The sequence below is a fragment of the Coccinella septempunctata genome, chromosome 6, assembly GCF_907165205.1.
Source record: "Coccinella septempunctata chromosome 6, icCocSept1.1, whole genome shotgun sequence".
In the NCBI taxonomy this organism is placed as follows: Eukaryota; Metazoa; Arthropoda; class Insecta; order Coleoptera; family Coccinellidae; genus Coccinella; species Coccinella septempunctata.
The window spans coordinates 3,897,124-3,920,436 of NC_058194.1; the positions used below are offsets into that span (position 1 = coordinate 3,897,124).

At 35.9% G+C, this 23,313-nt stretch overlaps 2 protein-coding genes across 3 annotated transcripts in view; one reads left to right on the forward strand and one right to left on the reverse strand.

The window, feature by feature from the left end:
- LOC123316059 (probable G-protein coupled receptor No18) overlaps positions 1–23,313 on the reverse strand; it is a 262,468-nt gene that overhangs the window by 215,349 nt on the left and 23,806 nt on the right. The window lies entirely within an intron of this gene.
- On the forward strand, positions 6,312–8,114 carry LOC123315448. The gene has a single exon (XM_044901143.1). The coding sequence runs from the start codon at positions 6,312–6,314 to the stop codon at positions 8,112–8,114; it is 1,803 nt and encodes a 600-aa protein (XP_044757078.1).

The window sequence follows — 23,313 nt, forward strand, 5'->3', positions numbered from 1 at the left end:
TCCTATCAGTCTGGCTTTCGGAGGGGATGTAGCACGGCTGCATGTCTCCTGTCGGTGACTGGTGCTATTTTCCGTGATCTTGATCGGGGATTCATTTATGTACTCGTTCTGCTGGATTTCAGCAAAGATTTCGACACTATCAATCATAAGTTGTTGTGTGCGAAGCTGACATACTATGGTTTCTCTTCCTCTTCGCTGGCTTTGATATCTTCATTTCTGCCACTCCGTACACAGACTATAAGGGTTGGTGATAGGCTTTCTAGCAAGAGGGATGTTTCAGCTGGAGTTCCACAGGGATCTATTCTTGGTCCTCTGATGTACATCTACACAGCCGATGTTTTCTTCAGGTTGAAATTTTGCATGATCGAACTATTAGCTGATGATGCGCAATTGTTATTCAGGTTCTTGCCGGACGACATGCTGTCTTTCGACAGAATAAATTCGGAATTGGGGGTTTTACGGAATATTTCACTGCACCATAATCTGAACATAAACCCAGATAAAAGTAAAATGTTGGTCTTTACGGACAAGGGAGATTATGAGAATATTGTGAACAGTTTGAACATATGCGTCGAAGGAGTAAGGCTGAAGGCATATGACAGTGCTAGAGATCTGGGTCTATTGATTGATAGAGAGCTGAATTTTTCAGACCATGTATCCCAAATTACGAGATCAGCTTTTTTCAAGCTTAAATTGGTTCACTCCGCACGGATGTATTTGACGATTGAGATCAAGAAAATGCTGTGTGAAACATTGATTCTATCGAGATTCAATTATTGTGACGTTGTGTATGGTTCGTGTGTCAATCATTTTTCCCGGAATCGCATTCAGAGTATCCAAAATTGGGGCGTAAGGTTCATTTAAGAGCTCAGGAAATTTGACAGAGGAATTTCTCGTAGAATAAATGAGCTGAATTGGCTACGCATGGATAATCGGGCTAAATTGCACTTGGGTTGCTTCTTGTTCAGATTGATGAAGGTGCCATCGGTGCACGATTCGAGGCTCAGGTTGATACCGAGATGTGCCGTTCATGATCGTCATATACGTGGCGCGAACTTGCTGACGATTCCGTCTCATCGGACGGCCAGATTTCAAAGGTCATTCTCTTACGGTGCTGCAAAAATGTTCAATGCAGTCAACTTGGATTTGCATTCAACTTCGTATTCACAGTTTAGGGCACGTTTGCGATCTATATTATTCCAGAGACAGATTCGGTGATCTTTATTTTATCATATTCTATTTTTTGCTTTCTATAAGTGCTAAGTTATATGATTTGTTTCTTCTCTGGTCTTGATGTCATGTTGTATAATTATGGTTTGAACCATTATCAATGTAATTTTTTGAGGCCTCTCTGGAGTTAAGTGTAAGAGTAGTCATAGACTAAACTTCGCTTCAGTTGGGTCCCTAATATCTTCATAGTGTATCTCTATGATTTCATTCTAATAAAGGCGACATTATCATTATTATCATAAATAACCATGTTGTTTCTTCTCTGCTTACGATCCTCCACCTCCTGAATGATCTCCTCAAATTGTTTCCCATCCAAACCTGACGTACCGGGAACGCCACTCATGACCGATTGAACATGACCATTTAGTTCTTATTTGTTCCAGCAAGGACACTATAAGGGCCTTCAATGAATTGACATCACTTTCAATGGTCCCACAGCTCTTAGAACTGCAACTTAGTGATTTTTTCGAGTTAATTACTCTTATATATGATGCAGACATACCAACGCAGCTATTTCCAAACTTATGATCACATACAGCACACGATAGCATCAAATGAGCATCGAACTGCTTCTTGCGGCAATGACACCGGGTAGCACTCATAGTTCCTGAAGATCTTTTATTTTACGAAAGATAAATCAACGTGGCAACACCAGTGAATCAATGTGTCGGCCGATAAGAACTCGATGATAACAGGTGTAAAGTTCGTTATCAGTTCAATATTGAAATCAATATATCGAAATATTTATTGTTGTTATTTATATTAGCTACCTAAATAATTCTTTGAATCGATGTTTACGGCAAGAAAGGTACACATTCCACAAGTAGATTATAAATTTCAAAGGAACCAGATCTGATTGACTGTTTTTCGTCAATGAAAGAATAAATGAATGAATGAATGTCTTAAGGGATCAATGAATATATAATTATCCTTATTGGAGGCTCTTGACATACGCCAAATATTTTAGTAATCCAAGAAAGGTCGCGTTTGGAAGTGAATAATTTAATTATACAGAAGAAAGGAGGATATTCTGCACTTTATCATTTATACTGAATACGAGATTGAATATCACCTACCTGGTTGAATTCAGCACACGAACTTGAGGATTTGTGGATCTTCTATAGGAGTTATCACCGAAAAAGAATGAGCGATTCCAAGCACACTTCGGAATCGACCGGCAAGCACTTTTTTCACAATAGGACTACCTGGGCGGGTACCGAGGTTTTTAGAGGTTTCTCGTCTTCGAGTCTGAGGTTAATACCACCAGAACAGTTCGGCTTCAGAAGAGAGCATTCAACAGAGCAACAATTATTAAGGCTCACACAAAACATTACAGAGGGATTCCAAAATAAACAAGCTACATTCTTGTTTTACTAGACGCCGCCGAAGCATTCGACAGAGTATGGCATGAAGGATTAATATATAAGATGATATGTGCTGGATATTCGATCAAAATATGCAAGTTGATCCGGAATTATCTCAAAAATAGAAGATTTTACGTGAAAGTGAAAGGAGAATGCTCCACAACAAGAGATTTAATTTCATTTCACTTCTGTACAACATATACATTCACGATATTCCGAAGAACCCGAGAACCATGCTAACGTTATATGCTGACGACACGGGCAAAGCAACTCGACACCGCAACCCTGAAGTAATAAAACGAGTTCTACAAGAAACGATTGACGAAACAAATTACTGTTGCATAAAGTAGAAAATCAAGCTCAATGGACAAAAGAGCCAAGCAATATAACAACAGAATTGAAGACTGCAACCCACAACGAATCTAGAAGTTGACGGCGAAGCAATCGACTGGAAAAATGAAGCCAAATATTTAGGAATAACGCTTGACAAAGGACTTACTTGGAAAAGTCATATCAAACAAACCATCGACAAAACGAAAGTAGCGATGAATAGATTCTACCCTCTAATAGGAAGAAGAAGCCACATGTCGAAAGAGACAAAATTGAAGATAATCAAAGCCGTTGCTTTGCTCCGACTTATGGATCAGTTGCCTGAGGTTTCGCGGCAAAGAGCCACATCAAATGAATTCAGGCCACTGAAAACAAGCTGCTACGATATGCAATAAATGCACCTTGGTTTGTCAGGTATAGACAGATTCATAGGAACCCAAAATGGAAAACCATAACGGAATTCATGAAATGAAAAGCAGAGAAATTATTCGAAACAGCGAAAAACCATCCGAATCAAGAACTCAGGAGACTAGTGGACTACGACCCAGAGGAAGACAAAAGGAGAATGCGAATATACTGGAGGAGACCAAGAGATCAATTAAGAAAAGATTAAAATAAGAACATAAACTTATTGAAGAATCCAATAAAGTGTTATCCAATAGAGGATAAACACATACCTAAATCCCAGCACGATAGTGTGCGAGAAGAAAACCGACTAAGAGATGAACGGTTTATAGGCAAATACCCAGAACCAATATTCAAGAATCAGTTAAGGGTTTTTAGTGGGTCTCGAGCTCAGGAGAGTGAGAATTCCCACACTCTTTCCCCTTCAGGAGCGGGTGGTTCGTCTGACTTGCAGATTTCCCCCCCTGCTACACCGAAAAAAAATAGTCTGAGATCGGAAGTATTTAAAATTTGTCTCTTGAAGATGGACGAAGGGTTTGGCCACAGAATCCACGAAGGATCCTCTTCTTCTTCTTCTCACTTAGTGATCTTAGTAAAAATAATACGTGCATATCCTCAAGAAAACAAACTTAGTCCGAACATACCGCCCATCAAAATATAACGTTATATTTTACCAACAAACAAATTTTTTTTCCGCAACGAAAGACTTGAATCAGCTAAACGGGAAACATGCCGTGGGTTTCCATCAAGGGATTTTGGCGCTAAGTTTCGTTAGGAAGAAGAAAAGGAAAATCTTGCGAATAGGTATTTTGAATACGCCATCTGGTTTAGGTTAACGATGCGACCAACAGCACACATATAGAATACAACGGAACAAAATAGATGATGATCAATCTAGTTTAAGACACGTCTAATGAGAATCGTATGGCTAAATATGACACGGTTGCTTAGATCGTTGATAACGAATTATATGCCTTGTGTTGTATAAATATTGCTAATTTGTTACCTTTGTATTATGATTGATCTGGTATGCTAGAAAAATTACATGTGTTAAGTCGACAATTGAATAAAAGTTAAGTTTTGAGAAAAACGTCACTGATTTTAGTTAGTGAATTTTCTGATTAAAAAAATATCAACCAGCCAAAGATTTTCTCGAAGTCATCCAGAGGTCAAGTTGCAGACGTCAACATTGGTCCTTCGAACTGTAGATAATAAGAAAGTGTGGAAATTTCAGACAACCAAATGAGTAACAAAATTAAGACAAAAAGTATGCCAGATGAAATCGTTCCCCGTAGAAGCAGCAGAATTCGTGCAAAGAAATATGATATATCAAAACAAGGATCAGAAAAAGCTCATACGGAGAACAACATACCTTTATTCAGCAGTGAAATTACTGATCATGCCCAGAATCCCGAGGATGTCGGACACAGAGATATCGAAGACAATATTTTAAATGGAATAAAACATTCTGTAAGAAGAAGACCAGGATCACGCCTGCCAATCCAAGTAAGAGAAGTATTGCCGAAAGGAAGAATCTGGAGGCAGAGTTCGAAGCTGAACAATAAATAGCAAAAATCAAGGAGAATTTGATCATGAAAAAACTAGTGCTCGACAAGATGAAAATATTGGAGGAACCTGATAATTCTGCATATGAATCTGAGAGAACTTCTTCATTTGATGAGAGTTCCAAAAGATCATCGCATAAGAATGCGATGATAAAAGATTGGCTAAATAATATTTAATTAGATAATGGAGAAATATTCGAAGCCAAACCCAACCACGATGTCAAAGAGGATAATGTCTCTCTTTCAAATAACCTAAAAAACAAGTGTACCTATGAGAACCTTATAAGACGACAAACTCAAGAAATTAGCCTTTCTTTGATGGAAACCCTTTCAAATGGCTCGTATTCATTAACGAATTCCACGAAACAACACAAATTTGTGGTTATTCAGATGATGAAAATCTTCTTAGACTGAAAAAATGTTTGAAAGGTGAAGCAAGAGAGTCAGTGAAAATGTTATTGATATCGCATAGAAATGTTGCAGAAATTTAAGAAACTCTCACACCTCTATACGGAAGACCTGAATTTATCATCAAATATCTCATCGATCAGGTTCGATCTTACACCCACCCCTAGAGATAATGAACTTGATGAAAAGATTGCTGATGAAATTGGATTAAAAGGTGAAATCATTCCTCTGACTAAGCGGTGGACAAACAATCAGATTCACAAAGACGAGTATTCAAGAGTTGTTGACGTGTATATTAAGGGAGATTTCAATGATTCAAGAATTTTTTCTATAGATGTTGTACGAACCGTTAGAAATCTCAATCTACTAAATTAATCTCTTAACATGGACAATATAATCAAAATCTGCCTAGTCCTACAAAATTTTCATATTTGTGTAAATAATGCAGATGACGATCAACTACACAACATTGTCAAAGAATCTTTCAAACTAGATGACAGTGGACTAGCTTCGAAAGAAATCAATAATTCTATTCATGATCCAATATGTTTTGATCAGTTGGAAAAAATGACACTGTTGGAATTAAGAATCCCCCTACTTTGTTTTTCGAATATATGTTGATCGTCGAGTTGTCAGTGTCCAATGTTTTTTGAGAAGAACTTGTCATAGTTGTCAAATGCATATATTGAAATAAAAGTTGTTGATATAAGAAGTAGATTTGGCCCTCAATTCAAAAAGGTACACCCATATCTGATAGCTAGGGAACTACAGACTGAGGAAACATCAGTTCCAACATATGGCGACCGTGACAGGACCCTCTATTACAGGTATGGAAAAAACCAAGAAAGCCTTAGCTCTACAAAGAACAGCTTTTATGAGGATCTATGATAAGTTGAAAAAAGATTTCTCCAAAGAAAAATGCGATATCCTAGAAATACAGAGTAGCATCAAAGTCTTGGATGAAATAATGCTTTAAGTATCTGAACTGAATCAACTCATGATTGATCTAATGTTGGATGCAGGAGAAGAAGAAGCGAATATGAATGCAGAAGTGGAATTGATGAATACGATGAGTTCTCAATATCACAAGATGAAATGTAGTTTCGACAAGTTAATATGTCAAGGCAGTGTCTCCGAAAAATCAGAATGCAGAAGCAAATTGAAGATTCCCAAACTTCAATTCAGACAGTTGGGTGGTGAAACGAAAGATTGGCTTGGATTTTGGAATCAATTCAGCAGAATTGATGAAGATTCTGATATAGAAGAGGAGGATAAACTACAATATTTAGTTCAAGCTACCACACCAGGCTCTCGAGCTAAACAAATTGTGGAAAGTTACCCTGCTTCTGAAGGTAACTATGTTAAAGCAGTGGATAGTTTGAAACAAAGATTTGGAAGAGAAGATTTGTTAATAGAAGCTTATGTCCGAGAACTTCTCAAGCTAGTTTTGATGAATCTGAATACCAAAAATAAACTATCAACATTTTTTGACAAAATTGAATCACAATTGAGAGCATTAGAATGTCTGGGTGTAAAATCAGATACCTGCGCAGCGATGCTATACCCTTTGGTTGAATCATGCCTAGGGGAAGATTTAATACGAGCATGGCATAGAAGTCAGTTCTATTCATCAGAGTGCAGTTTGAAGAAGCGTCTTGATGCTCTCATGAATTTTCTCAGAGAAGAAGTGATGAACGAAGACAGAATTCATCTCGCGGTGTCCAGTTTCAAAGACAGAAAGCCTGAAGATAGGAGCATACGTACTAGTTCTAATGTACCCACTGCTTCTGAATTGTACAACAAAGAAGTTCCACGATGTGTGTTTTGCAAAAATTCACATTCAACTGATCAATGTAAGGAAGTGTTGAAACTCAGTTTTGCAGAAAGGACACAGAAATTGTCAGAAAATGCTTGTTGCCACCTATGCACCAAATTTGGTCATATAGCTCGAAGATGCCGCTCTCGAGAAAAATGCCACAGATGTCAAGGTAGACATTGTGTTATTATGTGTCCCAAAAACGATGTCGAGTCATCATCGAGTTCTAATGATAGGAATTTGAAACAGCCAAACTTAAAAATTGATGAACACAGTCTGTCCAACCACACTTTTCCCGAAATTTTTTTGCAAACCATAGTAGTAGAACTGAGGTGGGACAAAGAATGTCGCCGAGAAAGACTCTTGATCGATACTGGATCCCACAAGTCATATATTACAAGAAAAATTGCCGAAGAGATGGGGTACCCTCCAATTCGAGAAGAACAGTTAGTACATTCACTTTTTGGAGGAACCCAAACTGAATCTGTGAGTCATAGATGCTTCAGAATTTCTCTTCAAAGTCTTACTGAAGACTACTGTTGCAACTTCGAAGTTTTGGATCAACCATTGATTTGCAACCACGTAAGCTCAGTGAAAAAGGGACCTTGGCTGGATGAACTGAAACTAATGGGAGTAGAAATTACTGACACTACAGATGGGCCAATTGATGTTTTGGTTTGTGCCGACATAGCCGGAAAACTTTTTTCCGGACGTAAACAAGATTTGGATTGTGGACTTGTAGCGGTTCATACATTACTAGGTTGGACACTCATGGGAAAACTGAAATCAAAATACTCCTCTAAGACATCCCTTCTGGTAACTTCAATGTTTTCGAAAAATGTGGCCATATGTGACTTATGGAATCTAGATGTCCTTGGTATTCAAGCTCCTGAAAGATCTGAATCACAACGGGAACAAGAAAAACTTGTTATGGAACGTTTTCTAACTACAGTTAAACGAAGAGATGACAAGCGATATGAAGTGTGTATGCCTTGAATTGAAGGTCATCCCCCTTTATCATCCAATTTCGATTTATCCTATAAAAGACTCCTCCACACTGTGAAAAAGTTGAAAAAGGAAAGAAAATTGGAAACCATTCATCTGGAACCGTGTTGAAGAAATAAAACGGTTTTTCTAAACCTATAGACTGGTACCATGTTCCTGGTGATATGAATCCTACTGATCTTCCATCACGAGGATGTTCTGCTAAATCACTAGCTGATGGAAGATGGTGGGGGGGTCCAAAATGGTTGTGTGATCCAATTTCCTAATGGCCTAGTCAGAATTTTGATAGTAATGAAGAGGAAATAAACTGCGAAAGAAGAAAAACTGTTGTTTCCTCGTTGTCTGTGTCTAAAGAGTTTGTATGGTACTACAAGTACTTTTCGAAGTTCAGCAAAATCGTCAAGATGGTTGCATGGATCGAACGATTTGTCAATAATAGCAGAAAGAAAAATACTGAAGACTCAAAATTTCTGACTGTCGATGAACTGGAAGTATCAAGAAAACTAGTAATTCGTTTCATACAAGAAGAAAGTTTTGAGTCTGTAGAAGATCCCAAATTATCATCATTATGTCCCTTTACTGATAACCAAGGACTGATCAGATTGCGAACAAAACATTCAGATAGAACTGATGCAGAGGATTTTCGTATGCCATTTGTATTGCCCACAAACCATGAAGTTGTGAAACGTTTGATTTTCGAGAACATATAAAGAATAATCATGTTGGAGTACAAGGATTGATGAGTATTCTTAAAGCAAATTATTGGATTCTTAAAAGTAGACGCACTATTAGATCCGTTATAAGTAGTTGCATCTCTTGTAAACGATTTAGATGCAAACCTCTCAAATGTCCTGCCATAAGTTGTAACCAATTAAGTGTTTTTCCTCTCTTCAGAGATCTGTTAGTTACTAGCTTCAGTCGGAGAGGTGGTCGGGGTTAATAGGTTGTAGCTAGCCCGGAACCTATTTTCAAAATAGAAATCAATTGGCTTTGGTTCCCACACAAAAACAAATTTATCCACTTTCAGAGATTTATTAATAAGATCGACTAAATTGCTCAAATTAGAATAAAAAGTTATGAGTGAAATATTGAAAAATAGCTGCTTACAATTGGATTTCAACAATGAAAATTATTATGAATAGCTTCGAAGCGCAATGTCTCAAATGCAAAATGAAATAGAGCATACGAAATTATATAAATTGGATATCGAATGAAATAACAAAATATATAACAGAATACTTTCATTAGCAATTAAAATCCAGGTGAAGTGCTCCTATGCAGGAAGAACCATCTGATTTGGTACGATACTGTACACAGCACCATACAAGGATTTCCAGGTTCTGATCACCACAGTTTTCAGGTGTGATTGATTCTTCGAAGTTGGATGTTGGTCAACGAAGTTCAACTTGGAAATATATATTCAAATCGAAAATCTGGGCTTCACCCAAAAACTGTAAAATTAATTTCTTTCAGAGACCGTTCAGTAGAACATATTATTGTCCTTGCCGTCCATGTTTAGCATAAAAAGTTGTGTACTCAAGTATAAAAAATTACATATGTGAATCGACAGCCATTTTTCAAAAATAAAATAATAATAATCTAGCAAATAAAATTAGAACTGATTTTAACCGTTACATTGAATTATGAATATGGAATGAAAAATTTTCAATGAGTGAATTGAATTGAAGGGAACACTTTAGTGAAGATTTATTTTATATGGCGTGAGATTTTGAATATGCAAATGATCTGAATAATGAAATCTATAAAAAAAATTAATTTTGAAGCGAATGAAAATGAACCTGAATGGCAAGGATGAATCGAATTTCGTTTGAAAAAAAAATCTTTGTCGGGCAGAGGAGATTGTAAAAACAAAAAAAAATATATATATATTTTAAAATATAAAGGCATCTTACCTCAATTTTCAATTGAGTTTCACTAAACCAATAGAAACTATGAAATACTAACTAAATCTCAAAATTTAATACCAAAAAATATCTATATCAAGAACTCAACTCTGATGACTTATTTCATTCACCAGACAAAGTAGAAAAGAAAGAATAAAATCTTCGAATAACCGATTAATATCTTATCAGATTGAAAACATGCGCCCATCTGCAAATCTGAATTCTTCGATACACGTACAAATGCAGTGGCGGTACAACAAATATGTAATGAATAAATTTGAATTTCAAAAAGAAAAAATTGTAACGATCGTATCGTTACACATCTCCTCTACCCACCAAAAAAAAAAAAAATCAGTGCATAAAACCCTGAAAGCGGAAAAAATTTTAATTTTTAAATATTGAAATAGAAATTAATGGAATGCTAGATGGTCAGCAAACCTATTGGACAGTGCGCTACAGGAAGTTTGTGTCTGTATCCTCTTCAGTCCAAATAAAAAAAAAATATTACTAATGGGCATTACAATATATAAAAGATATTTGTCCCCACACCAGATTTCTGAAGAAAATATACAATTACAACAACGAATCACAAATAATTCAAGGATATTTCATGATGGATACCTCTCAATGATATGAGTAGCTAAAAAGAGAACAGTTCTACGGTTCTTCTTTAATTTGGTTTGAAAAAGTTCTAAAATTAACCACTCAGTGAACAGTTCAAGGTTGGCAGTATATATCTTCAAGAAACTATACACAACCAACCTGACTCTCCTCCCTACCTCCCTTTTCATTATAATTTATAACCCACGACAAAATAGGACATCAGATCAGAACGACATTAAAAGGTAGAAAGAACAACAAAAAAAAAAAAACTAAAGTTGGGCGCCAGTGAGATACTATCTCACACTCAAAATACTACATAAGGTGAAATTATTGGAGCTAATCTATTCGAATCAATTACAAAACGAGAAAATCTGAAAATATTGTGAATCTAAACAAAAGCAGCTGAAAAATTTATCCAAAAATAGTTTCACTGAATAGTAATCAATCGCTTCTGACAAATTTCGGACAGACAGAATATCTATGCAAGTTATAAACTCACTTACATACTCAATGCATAATCTCTACGCCAAAATAACCGAAAATCTGGGAATTCAATATTTAACTGAGAGCCCCAGCTGAAGCTGTCCGTCCAAGTTTATCAATTGAGAAAATTCAAAAATAAAAAAATAAAACACTAAGCTGAAAATCAAATAAATGACCTCAACACACAAAAAATATGAACTAATTAAAAAAATGAAAATTATATTAGGTACTAATAATTGTCGTTCTGATCATCAGTGCCACTATCACTAATATCTAACTTCAAATGGCTAACATGAAAATTACCCAAGTCATTTCCATTCAGATCCCTCAAATTGTATACCAAGGGTGAAATAACTCTATGAACAACACAAGGAATTTACTTAGGTGCTAATTTAGAGGAAAAATCATTAGCTGCATTGGATAACATAAAATTCTTCTTCCAAACCCTGTCTCCCACTCGGAATCTGACATCCCTACGTCTTAAATTATATCGACCCTTATTTAATTCATGCGAATGCAACAACCGCTTTCTGACATCCTCGAGTAGTTCAGGGACTTTAAGCTGAACTTCGGGGTCTAATACATTCCTAGAAATTTCTATGGAATTATTATCTCTTTCCGAAATCTTTCCATAGAATGAACCATCAGTTGGGACGTTCCTCATAAAACATAAATATGAAGGGGATAACTTAGTGACCTCATGTTTAGCCAGGCGAATAGCTTGTGCTATTTGATGGATATTTTCGTCCCAGAGTTTGTGATCATCCCGTATATAAGATCTTATAGCAGTTACAATAGTCTTATTAACTCTTTCAGTTGGGTTCGCCTGTGGAAAATATCGAGCATTGAACCAAATTTTCTGTACTTTATATTTATTCATCAAATTTTTGAATTCACTAGAAATAAACTGAGGTCCGTTATCGGCAACGAAAATTTGAGGTACTCCGAATATCAAAAATACATTATATTCTAGGAATTTCACGATAGACTTACTAGTTGCTTTCGCTAAGGGATGTATGAAGACAAATTTAGTGAACCAGTCAGTTACTACTAAAAGATATCTATTGCCGCTTTTCGATCTAGGATAAGGTCCTAATAAATCAACCGATATTAATTGAAATGGAAAACGTATGTCCCTATTTTTGCCCATAAGTCCTGCCTGAGGAAGATTACTACTTTTACAAGAAGCACAGACTTTACAGTTCAAAATATAGTTTCTCACGTGTTTCCTCATTCTTGGCCAATAATATAGTTGTGATATACGTGACAATGTTTTATAAATACCCAAATGAGCAGCAAGAGGATCATCATGATACATATTCATGACTTCTTTCCTATGAGGACTTGGAATGACAATTTTCCACTCTGGAGAATCGTCACAAAGTCTAGATTGAGGAAGTATATGTTTGTATAAAACTTCACCTTCTACTTTGAAACTTTTGAGGATTTTTCTGGACTTCACACAGCATCCGTCGATACCAAGTGTCAGTTTTCATATCCTTCAGATCCAGCACAGCAATCTCGTCTTTATGGCTTTCCGGAATTCTGGATAGAGAATCTGCCACCTTATTGAGAGAGCCGCTTCTATGGACGATATCAAACTTATGTTGTGACAACTTTGTTATCCATCTGGCTAAACGTGGAGATGGATCCTTCATCGAATTCAACCACTTTAAGGATGAATGATCAGTGATAACAGTAAATTCAGTACCTAAACAAATAGGAACATGAATAAAACCTAGTGTGTTCTGCTCTTGTCCATCTGCTGTCGAGACCTGAACAGATACATCATAATTCAAGGACAAATTATATTTCTTCAACAAAAAAAGAGCCGAATTACCCAGGATTGAAACGTTGCTCCCACTGTCCAACAAAGCTGTTACCGAATCATTGAATACTTTAACCGATATGTAAGGACGATTATCACCAAATTTATTAGCCAAAACTGGACTCATCTCAACAGGATGACATTTTGGAGACTTCAAGTCCGAAAGAGGTGGTTTTGTGGGTATAACTTTGTTACCATAAAAATTTTCAACTGTGATGAGCCATTCACGCCACCCTCTCCTTTCAGACTCGAAATCTATATGAATTACTTGGTCCCGTTCTGAACTTTGTTGGCAGGCTTTGTTTTTTCTCCCGAAGGTCCTGCAACGTCTGCCTGATTGCAGTACCTGCTCGCGTTTTTTGAACAGTTAGGGCAGTTACGTTTGGTAAAATCAACTTTTCCGCATAAATAGCAGAACTTCCTCATTTCTTTTTGACAATCCGAAAAAACATGCCCTGACATATTACAATTCCCGCATTTTACATTAGAAGAAATTGCGGAGACAATAGTCCTCCTAGGACCTGAAGGAAGATTGAGTGAAAAAACATGTTCAACCTTTTTACAAAGGGAAGTTAAATCCGTAATAGTCTCAACATCCTGAAAAACTAAAGCTTTCACATAATCGGGTAATAAATTATTTTTTATGATTCCAACAATCTCCTTTTCAGAAGGTGGAGAATTTAATCTATTGAATCGACATTCCATATCTGTGATGAACATAGTTACTGATTCTCTAATTGATTGCTTTCTTGACTTGATCTCGGCTAACTTAATTTCATCATGACTACTATGAAGAAAAGTCGATTTTAGTTTAGAAACTAGATCAGACCAATCACTAAATCTATTCTTCAGAAAGTTATTATGCCACCACGTCCAAGCATCACCTTCAAAAAGATCGGCAGCTGAATCAAAAAGATCGGCATTATCACAACCCCTTGAAGATTTTAACGAGTCAATCAATTCTAAAAAAGATAATAAATCTTCTTTTCCAGAAAATTTCTTTATACCCCATTTATAAACTGGGACCTTTTTAGTAGGCACCGAGAAACCTGCTACACTATGATGAGTTGGAGTTGATGATTGTAATGGATTGTTATTCTGTGATGAATGAGATGGCGATTGAACAATTGGATTTCTATTAACATGCCTATCAGAAAGATCCGCTTCCAAAATTAATACTCTTTTCAAAAGTTCTTGTTTAACATTGTTTTCAGATTCTGATTGTGCGAACAACCTCGAAATTCGCCCTGTCGCGTGAGTTATTCTAGACTCCAACTTTTTATCATCATCAGAAGATTTATCACTAAGATGTTGCAGCAAAGCTTCAATGTCATTTAAAGTATCACCAATTTCTTTAACATTCTCATCAAACTTATATGTGTCTGATATCTCAACAAAACTCCTGTCGGAATTTTCCTGAGATAAAAGACCTCTTAAAACTTTCCGTTTTTCCTGAACAGTAGTGGGGGGAACAATACCTCTTATTGATATTTCATAGGTTAGTTCGAAACTTCTCAAATGATTTGGATTTAATTTAACCATAATGAAGACTAAAGTGAAGAATGTTGTGGAGACAAATACCAGCTGAGATAATCGCTTGTCGTGCTATCTTTTGCAATGTGGAAAAGATACCTATGGATATGTGATTGTGTGAGGAGCCTTCAAAATTGCAGAAATTTTAACAAAGGATGCAAAATACGAAAAATTCGCCCCACGTTGGGCGCCAAAAATTGTGTAACCAATTAAGTGTTTTTCCTCTCTTCAGAGATCTGTTAGTTACTAGCTTCAGTCGGAGAGGTGGTCGGGGTTAATAGGTTGTAGCTAGCCCGGAACCTATTTTCAAAATAGAAATCAATTTTGAAGGCTTTGGTTCCCGCACAAAAACAAATTTATCCACTTTCAGAGATTTATTAATAAGATCGACTAAATTGCTCAAATTAGAATAAAAATGAAAATTATTATGAATAGCTTCGAAGCGCAATGTCTCAAATGCAAAATGAAATAGAGCATACGAAATTATATAAATTGGATATCGAATGAAATAAAAAAATATATAACATAACCTATATTTCAAGATCGACTTCGCTAATTAACAGACTTTAGTATCGGGAGAAAGAAGTCAACTATGGGTCTTCTCAGTATTATTCTTTATTGCTTTTCCTAGCTTTCGTTCATGATTTTGAACTTCTTCAGGGACTAAAAACACATAAAAAGTCAATGGACATTGTACCCTATGTTGCACATGGTACTTACAATCAATGCGAATTTTCGAAAAGAAAGGACGGAACCATCCTCAGAATATTAATTTTGTCGTAGAAGTTCGACCAGAACAATTATAATACATATCCTAATCATAATACAACAAGACGGAGATATGAAAAAACACATCAAACTACAAAAATCTTTTATTAGAACTTTAATTTCAAATTAGGTTAGGAAACTCGACTGATGCCGGAAGACAGGATCGGAGAAGTGGTGGATGTGTGCGATGGATTTGACATAAATATTTCATTTACAACTGAGGTAGAAGTAGAAGGCAGATTACCCTTCTTGGATGTGTTACTGGTGAGAGAAAATCAAACCATTATTACAGATTGGTATACCAAACCAATGGCGTCTGGCCGGTATCTCAACTATTATTCCAGTCATCAACTGAAACATAAGTTAAATCTCATCACAGGTATGAAGAATAGACTATATGGTATATGTGATAGATCCAAATATGAGGGCTCATTACAGAGACTTAAAACCCTATTAATACAGAACTCATACCCAATTAGGTTGATAAATAGAATATTTTATAACAGCTCACCAGCTGTTAATGACACAATAAATAACACAGAGAGTTCAGATGTGATAGTGGAGACAGATACACAGAATTATAAATATTACAAATTGCCACATTATGATCAAATAACGTCGAAGATCATATCATTGTTCAAGGGAATAAATGAGTTGAGATTCTTCAGGACAATTCCTAATGAGTTGAAAAGATTTGTCTTTACACACCTAAAGGATAAAGAGGGACGATATAACACTACGAATGTTATCTATCGGATTGATTGTAGCACATGATATTGGCCAGACGGGTAGGAGACTTAACACGAGGTTAGAAGAACATAAAAGAGACACAAGACTAATGAGGTCAACCATAGGATTGGCGAGACATACAGTAGATACGGGCCATATCATGAATTTAAATGATGTCAATATTTTAAGAAAGGTGAACAACCATAATGAGAGGCTTTTCTTGGAATCTGCGGAAATTAATATGTGTGACAACAGTGTGAATAAGAACGGATAACCCCAATATGACAAGAAACATCGAACCTGGCTGAGTAAGAATAGGATCAGTGAATGACAGAGAGGATCATAGAGACGAGTTGGATCGACGGCGTCGAGTTTCCTAACCTAATTTGAAATTAAAGTTCTAATAAAAGATTTTTGTAGTTTGATGTGTTTTTTCATATCTCTGTCTTGTTGTATTATGATTAGGATATGTATTATAATTGTTCTGGTCGAACTTCTACGACAAAATTAATATTCTGAGGATGGTTCCGTCCTTTCTTTTCGAAAATTCGCATTGATTGTAAGTACCATGTGCAACATAGGGTACAATGTCCATTGACTTTTTATGTGTTTTTAGTCCCTGAAGAAGTTCAAAATCATGAACGAAAGCTAGGAAAAGCAATAAAGAATAATACTGAGAAGACCCATAGTTGACTTCTTTCTCCCGATACTAAAGTCTGAAAATATATAACAGAATACTTCCATTAGCAATTAAAATCCAGGTGAAGTGCTCCTATGCAGGAAGAACCATCTGATTTTGGTACGATACTGTACACAGCACCATATAAGGATTTCCAGGTTCTGATCACCACAGTTTTCAGGTGTGATTGATTCTTCGAAGTTGGATGTTAGTCAACGAAGTTCAACTTGGAAATATATATTCAAATCGAAAATCTGGGCTTCACCCAAAAACTGTAAAATTAATTTCTTTCAGAGACCGTTCAGTAGAACATATTATTGTCCTTGCCGTCCATGTTTCGCATAAAAAGTTGTTTACTCAAGTATTAAAAATTACATATGTGAATCGACAGCCATTTTTCAAAAATAAAATAATAATAATCTAGCAAATAAAATTAGAACTGATTTTAACCGTTACATTGAATTATGAATATGGAATGAAAAATTTTTAATGAGTGAATTGAATTGAAGGGAACACTTTAGTGAAGATTTATTTTATATGGCTTGAGATTTTGAATATGAAAATGATCTGAATAATGAAATCTATAAAAAAAATTAATTTTGCAGCGAATGAAAATGAACCTGAACGGCAAGGATGAATCGAATTTCGTTTGAAAAAAAAATCTTTGTCGGGCAGAGGAGATTGTAAAAAAAAAAAACATATATATTTTAAAATATAAAGGCATCTTACCTCAATTTTTAATTGAGTTTCACTAAACCAATAGAAACTATGAAATACTAACTAAATTTCAAAATTTAATACCAAAAAATATCTATATCAAGAACTCAACTCTGATGACTTATTTCATTCACCAGACAAAGCAGAAAAAAAAGAATAAAATCTTCGAATAACCGATTAATATCTTATCAGATTGAAAACATGCGCCCATCTGCAAATCTGAATTCTTCGATACACGTACAAATGCAGTGGCGGTACAACAAATATGTAATGAATAATAATAATAATAATATTATTACGTTATGGCTGTGCGACACATGAAACTATCCAGCACATCACCGGGGGATGTCAGAAGTTCGCGGGCACGGAGTACAAAAATAGACATGATGCCGTTGCGAAGATTCTTCACCAAGAATTGGCACTAAAACACCAACTTCTAAGTTCGAAAAAGGTTTCTTATTACAATTACCATCCGGATGCTGTATTGGAAAATGAACATCACAAGCTCTATTGGGATCGCACGGTTCTCACAGACCGGAAAATAACCCACAATAGACCAGACCTCATATTGCTCAATAAGGATGAGGACACAGCACTTTTCATCGATGTGGCGATTCCAAATAATAACAATCTTCTAGATAGGCACACTGAAAAAATTTCAAAGTACAGAGATCTCGAGGATCAAACCAGGAGACAGTGGAAGCTGAAAGATGTCAAGACCATCCCTATTGTCATATCATCTACAGGCCTGATACCGAAGAAACTACTAGAGAACTTGAGGAAACTTCAGCTGGACGAAAATATCTATAGAGTGATGCAGAAGGCGGTACTGCTGGGAACGGCGAGAACTGTACGCAAGTACATGGGAAATTCAGAGGAACACCGTCTGCTCCGACAGGAAGTGCGGACGGAGCAGGAATCCAACCTACAGCAGGGAGCCGAGGAGCGACCCGAACCCGACCAACACCACGAGCCCGAAAACCTGGAAAGGGCTCCAACAGAGCTTAATCCTTTTGATATCTGAGATATCTGGGATAAGTGAATTTTCCTCTGGAGAGGAGTGTGAAAGCCGCAAGGCTAAAGTCATAATAATAATAATAATAATTTTATTTAATCCTTTGAGACATGGTTCATGTATAGGACAAGTCATTTTACAACCAAAAGAAAAGAAAAACAATATATTTCATTCAATAACAGAGCTCAAAAATTCACTTTTGCTGTAGAAACATTTCTCCAGCAGAAGCTCCTTGAGTTCCCTCTTAAATCTATAGTATTCTAAATTTTTTAGCCTATTTGGCAGATTGTTATAAAGTTTAATTCCACTATACATAGGTGAATTCTCAAATTTTGATGTTCTATGCACAGGGATTGAGATAGTGTTCTTATGCCTTGTATTATATTCATGATATTGGGAGCATTTCATGAGAGACTGAGTATTGTTGTGAATATGTAATAAAGATCTTAAGATATGAATACATGGAAAGCTCATTATTTTATGTTCCAAAAACATTGGCTTGCAGGACTCCTGGGGTTTGAGACCGAAGATCAGTCGAATTATTCTCTTCTGAGCAATAAAAACCTCCCTACCGCCTGCTGACCCTCCCCATAGAATGACGTTGTAATTCATATGTGAGAATGCCATTGGGTAATAAATACTAATCAACCGAGGGGTGAACCGGTCATGAAAATGTTGTACACCACAATTCAGACAATTCACGCAATTCCTATAATAGCATATAAAACAATTCAGACAATTCAACAATTCACACAATTCAAGGAAATTCATGGCAATTCACGGACAATTCAATACAATTCATGGTAATTCAATACAATTCATGACAATTCAATACAATTCATAGTTATGTATTTTTTTCTTTTTTGAATATATATTTTGGGGATTTTCTTCACATCACACTATGAGAGGTCTGAAACCACTCAATAATATGTCTTATAGATATAGCCAGATAGTAGTTAAGGCTTACTGAGGCTAGCTTACAGAAATTGTTCCCCTCATCAACATAGTTGTATAGTTATATAGGCTGATTCAAACAACTTTGAAATTCAACTGAATAAAATGTTGTGAAAACGACCTAATATAGGATAAGAGCATTCCCTTCCATAACGACAATTTTGGATTTTTCCAAATTGAGGTATAAAATTGTATGATCCGAAAAAATACTTTCAGGTAAATTTTTTAAAATTCCCTCAGCAAATGGCTCTAGAGTTATTCTGTGCATAAAATCTTTTTGGTCAAAATGGGCAACCCTAATATTGAATACAACAGAGCGTTACCGTTCGTAACGACAATTTTTGTAGGTTTTTCCAAATTGAGTTATAAAATTTTATGAAGCGAAGAAATACTTCTAGGTGGAATCTTTTGAATCAGTACCTTCTATCAAACGTAAATTGATCGAATAGTTGAAAAAAATGGTTACTGTGCAAGCTATTAATTTTAAATCATACATCAACATGTCGAGTTATTTTATGGAATTTTATGAAAGTATGTGAAGTACTACAAAATAATAACACAACTTACCAGGTTTCAGAAACATGGTGCGTTGAAATCAAGATTGTGCTCTCATAAATGTTGTTCGTTCAATTTATATGGAATAACAAAGAGCTTACAGAATAACCATCAAGAGATTCGACTCACGTGCTGAAATATCTATGTCTACTTTTTGAGTGCTGAAAACAATTATTAATATTATTAATTCATCTTCACTGATTAATCAACTGAAAATATATTCCTCTCCGAATTGCCCAATTCGGTGATCCTTAGTGTGTACCTACATATCTAGGAATTCATTCAACGCGAACCTTAATTATTACATTACTAAAGCTCTATTGATTACAAATGGTATAATCGAAATATATGATTTATATATTATTTGAAACATTAGACAAATGTTTCAAATAATTTTTATTTTAGACTTGGAGAGACATCTCCAAGCGAGTCTCCAAGTCTTAGATGAACCTCCGAATGATCTTTGTCAGGTTGAGAGGGAAGAAGCTGTGAATATATAATTGACATTATCGATATACCGATATAGACCGACATTTCGAATTAACATCTTCTCAGAAATTATAAAAGTGTTAAAAATGAGGTTGAAATAACCAAAATTATATGATATGCATTGAAGAAAGAACGCCCGAAGCAAGAACGCCAATGATTTTAATGGGTTATTCCCAATAGAGTAATAAAACGGTTTCAACCAAAGGAATCGTTTCAGGTACCTGCTATTGAACGCAAAGAGATCGGGACCAATATTCACCAATATTGTTGGTGAATAGTCCTTGTACAGGTTAACAATGTGTTTTGATGACTGTTCATGATGTAAAATGTTATATCGAACCAATTTACTCTATTCTCAAGAATGCACGTGTCTCGAGAAAATTTGAAATTTTTAACTTTGAATCCCTCCAGGCCCCCCGTACGGGCTGACAATGAGCTTTGATGATTTTCATTGGTATAAATCAAGGTATGAATAATATCCGATTGCACCATATCTCATTTTTTTTCCAAGAGAATCTCAAATCCTAAAACGAGCATTAATATCTTTTTCAGAACTGTAAGAATTGTATACTGAACAATACAGTTATCCTCAGAGCGCGGCGTTGACAGATTGTAACTGTGGATGAAAGAAAACTGGCTTCACACCCGTAGGAAATTATTGTGTATCAATAAGAAATAATGAAAAAATGATGTTGTATAATTCTTACCTGCTCAATCTTATATCACTTTAATTCAAATCACAGAATACAGAAATTAAACTCGGAGTTTGCACTATTGCGCCGGTATGCGACTATATACATGTCTACATGAATATGACTATATACATGTGCAAACCTCCCTTTCTGCGTCCTAATAGTTGGACACCTGTGAATTGCAAGACAGCGAATCGCCCAACAATTAGAAAATGCATTGCAACTCATAACAATTCCAGACAATTCATGAGAATTTTCGAACAATTCACGGAAATTAATAGTTCAGAACAATTCTTTATAATTTACGACGATGGGCAAGCTTCCTAAAACTACAAAATCGAATTTGAATTATTTATGGAAACCCATTTCCATTAGTTATCCAACACGTAAGAGATTCGCTTCAAAATTCAGATATACACCCTTCGAAACTTAATAAAAATTCGATTGTGTAAAAGCGTGTAACGTAGAATGCCCTTATTGCAGTCTAGTAATTTTTGTCAATTCGACACCAGTGAAACCGATCAAGAAAATATAGAGTTCCATATCCACCGAAATATCCACATATTACAAAAACAAATTTCTGAATTCTATACCTTAGAACATATCCATGTTCAATAAGAGAGCTCTTCTGAAATCACAATTTCCGACCGAATGCAATGTGTTAAAATTAAAAAAAAATAATTTTCCATATATGTATAAGAGTTATAAAAATTCTTAGATTTTGAAATTTAGAAAAATAGCCCATTCTCCACAATTCACGACAATTCTCAACAATTCCTGACAATTCACACAATTCTTGGCAATTCACAAAAATTCTTCACAATTCGCCACAATTCCTGGCAATTCCTGACAATTCTCAACAATTCTTGGCAATTCAATTCAATTCATGACAATTCCTGCAATTTGTACACCACAATTCACGACCGGTTCACCCCTCGTAATCAACACACCTGGCGGAAATATATTTTTTAAACGTTTCAGTGCAAAAAAGGCACTGCTGAGCTTTTTGCAGACAGACTCGGTATGACTCTGCCAATTTAAATTTTTGTCAACCTTCAGGCCCAAAAACTTCACACACTCAGAAGATTCTAATCTTCCCAGAGGAAGATCAAGAACCAACTTTTCAACAGATTCGCGTATCTGAAAGTGAACTAGATTTGTCTTGTCAACGTTCAGTATCAGAGAATTTTTCCGGCACCAGTCCGAAAAATACTCTACCAACATCTCGCATCTACTCTTTAGTTCCCGTAAGCTTGATGCTGTTATCAAGAAGGACGAGTCGTCCGCAAACAATAAGATTCTAAAATCAAACAGGATGATGAAGTAAATTTTAATAGAGTCCGGTAAATCATTTACAAATAAAATAAACAAAAGTGGCCCCAACACAGATCCCTGTGGAACACCCATTTGAATAGGATAATCTTTAGAACTTTTTTGATTACTGTAGACAAACATTTTTCTATCCGCAAGATAACTTTTAACCCATTCGAGAAAAATTCCCCTGAATCCTAGATGGTATAGTTTTTCCAAGATGAATTCAAAATTCAGACAATCGAATGCCCGAGATTCGTCGAAAAACAACCCTGCCACAAAAAGTCCACTATCCAGGCAGCCATGTACATAGTCTACCAGTTGACATGCCGCGGTCTCAGTTGACCTACCAACTCGAAATCCATGCTGGCAACTTGTTATTGTTGAGAACTTATTGAGGTAATTCATCATCCTTTCATACACTAGCCTCTCCATCACCTTCGCCAAAGAGCGCAATATAGATATCGGACGATAATTAGCTACATCGTCAATTGCATTTTTCTTGTTATAAATAGGGATAACCTTAGCCGTCTTAAGAACAGAAGGAAACCTTCCGGATGTTATTGAAGCATTGACGAGGTGGGCAAGATGCTCAGAGATCTGAGGAGCTATCGCCTTTAAGGCTCTCATTGAAATTATATCTCTTGCGCAACTAACTTTGTTCTTTTAGTTTCTGATGACGCTCACAACATCATCGGGCAAAACTGGTAAGAAAAAAAAGGTGTTATCTGATAGAACCTGTGTCGTTCAGGATGTGGACCTGTTGTTACCATAGTGCTCGCTGAGGCTAATAACACTTATACTGGAGAAATACTCACCGAAACACTCAGCCACCTCTGATGGGTCGGAGATGATCATACCATTTCTTTTTAGAACAATTTTTCGAGAGGAGTGATCAGTGCCCAATTCACCTCGGACTAAATTCCAGAT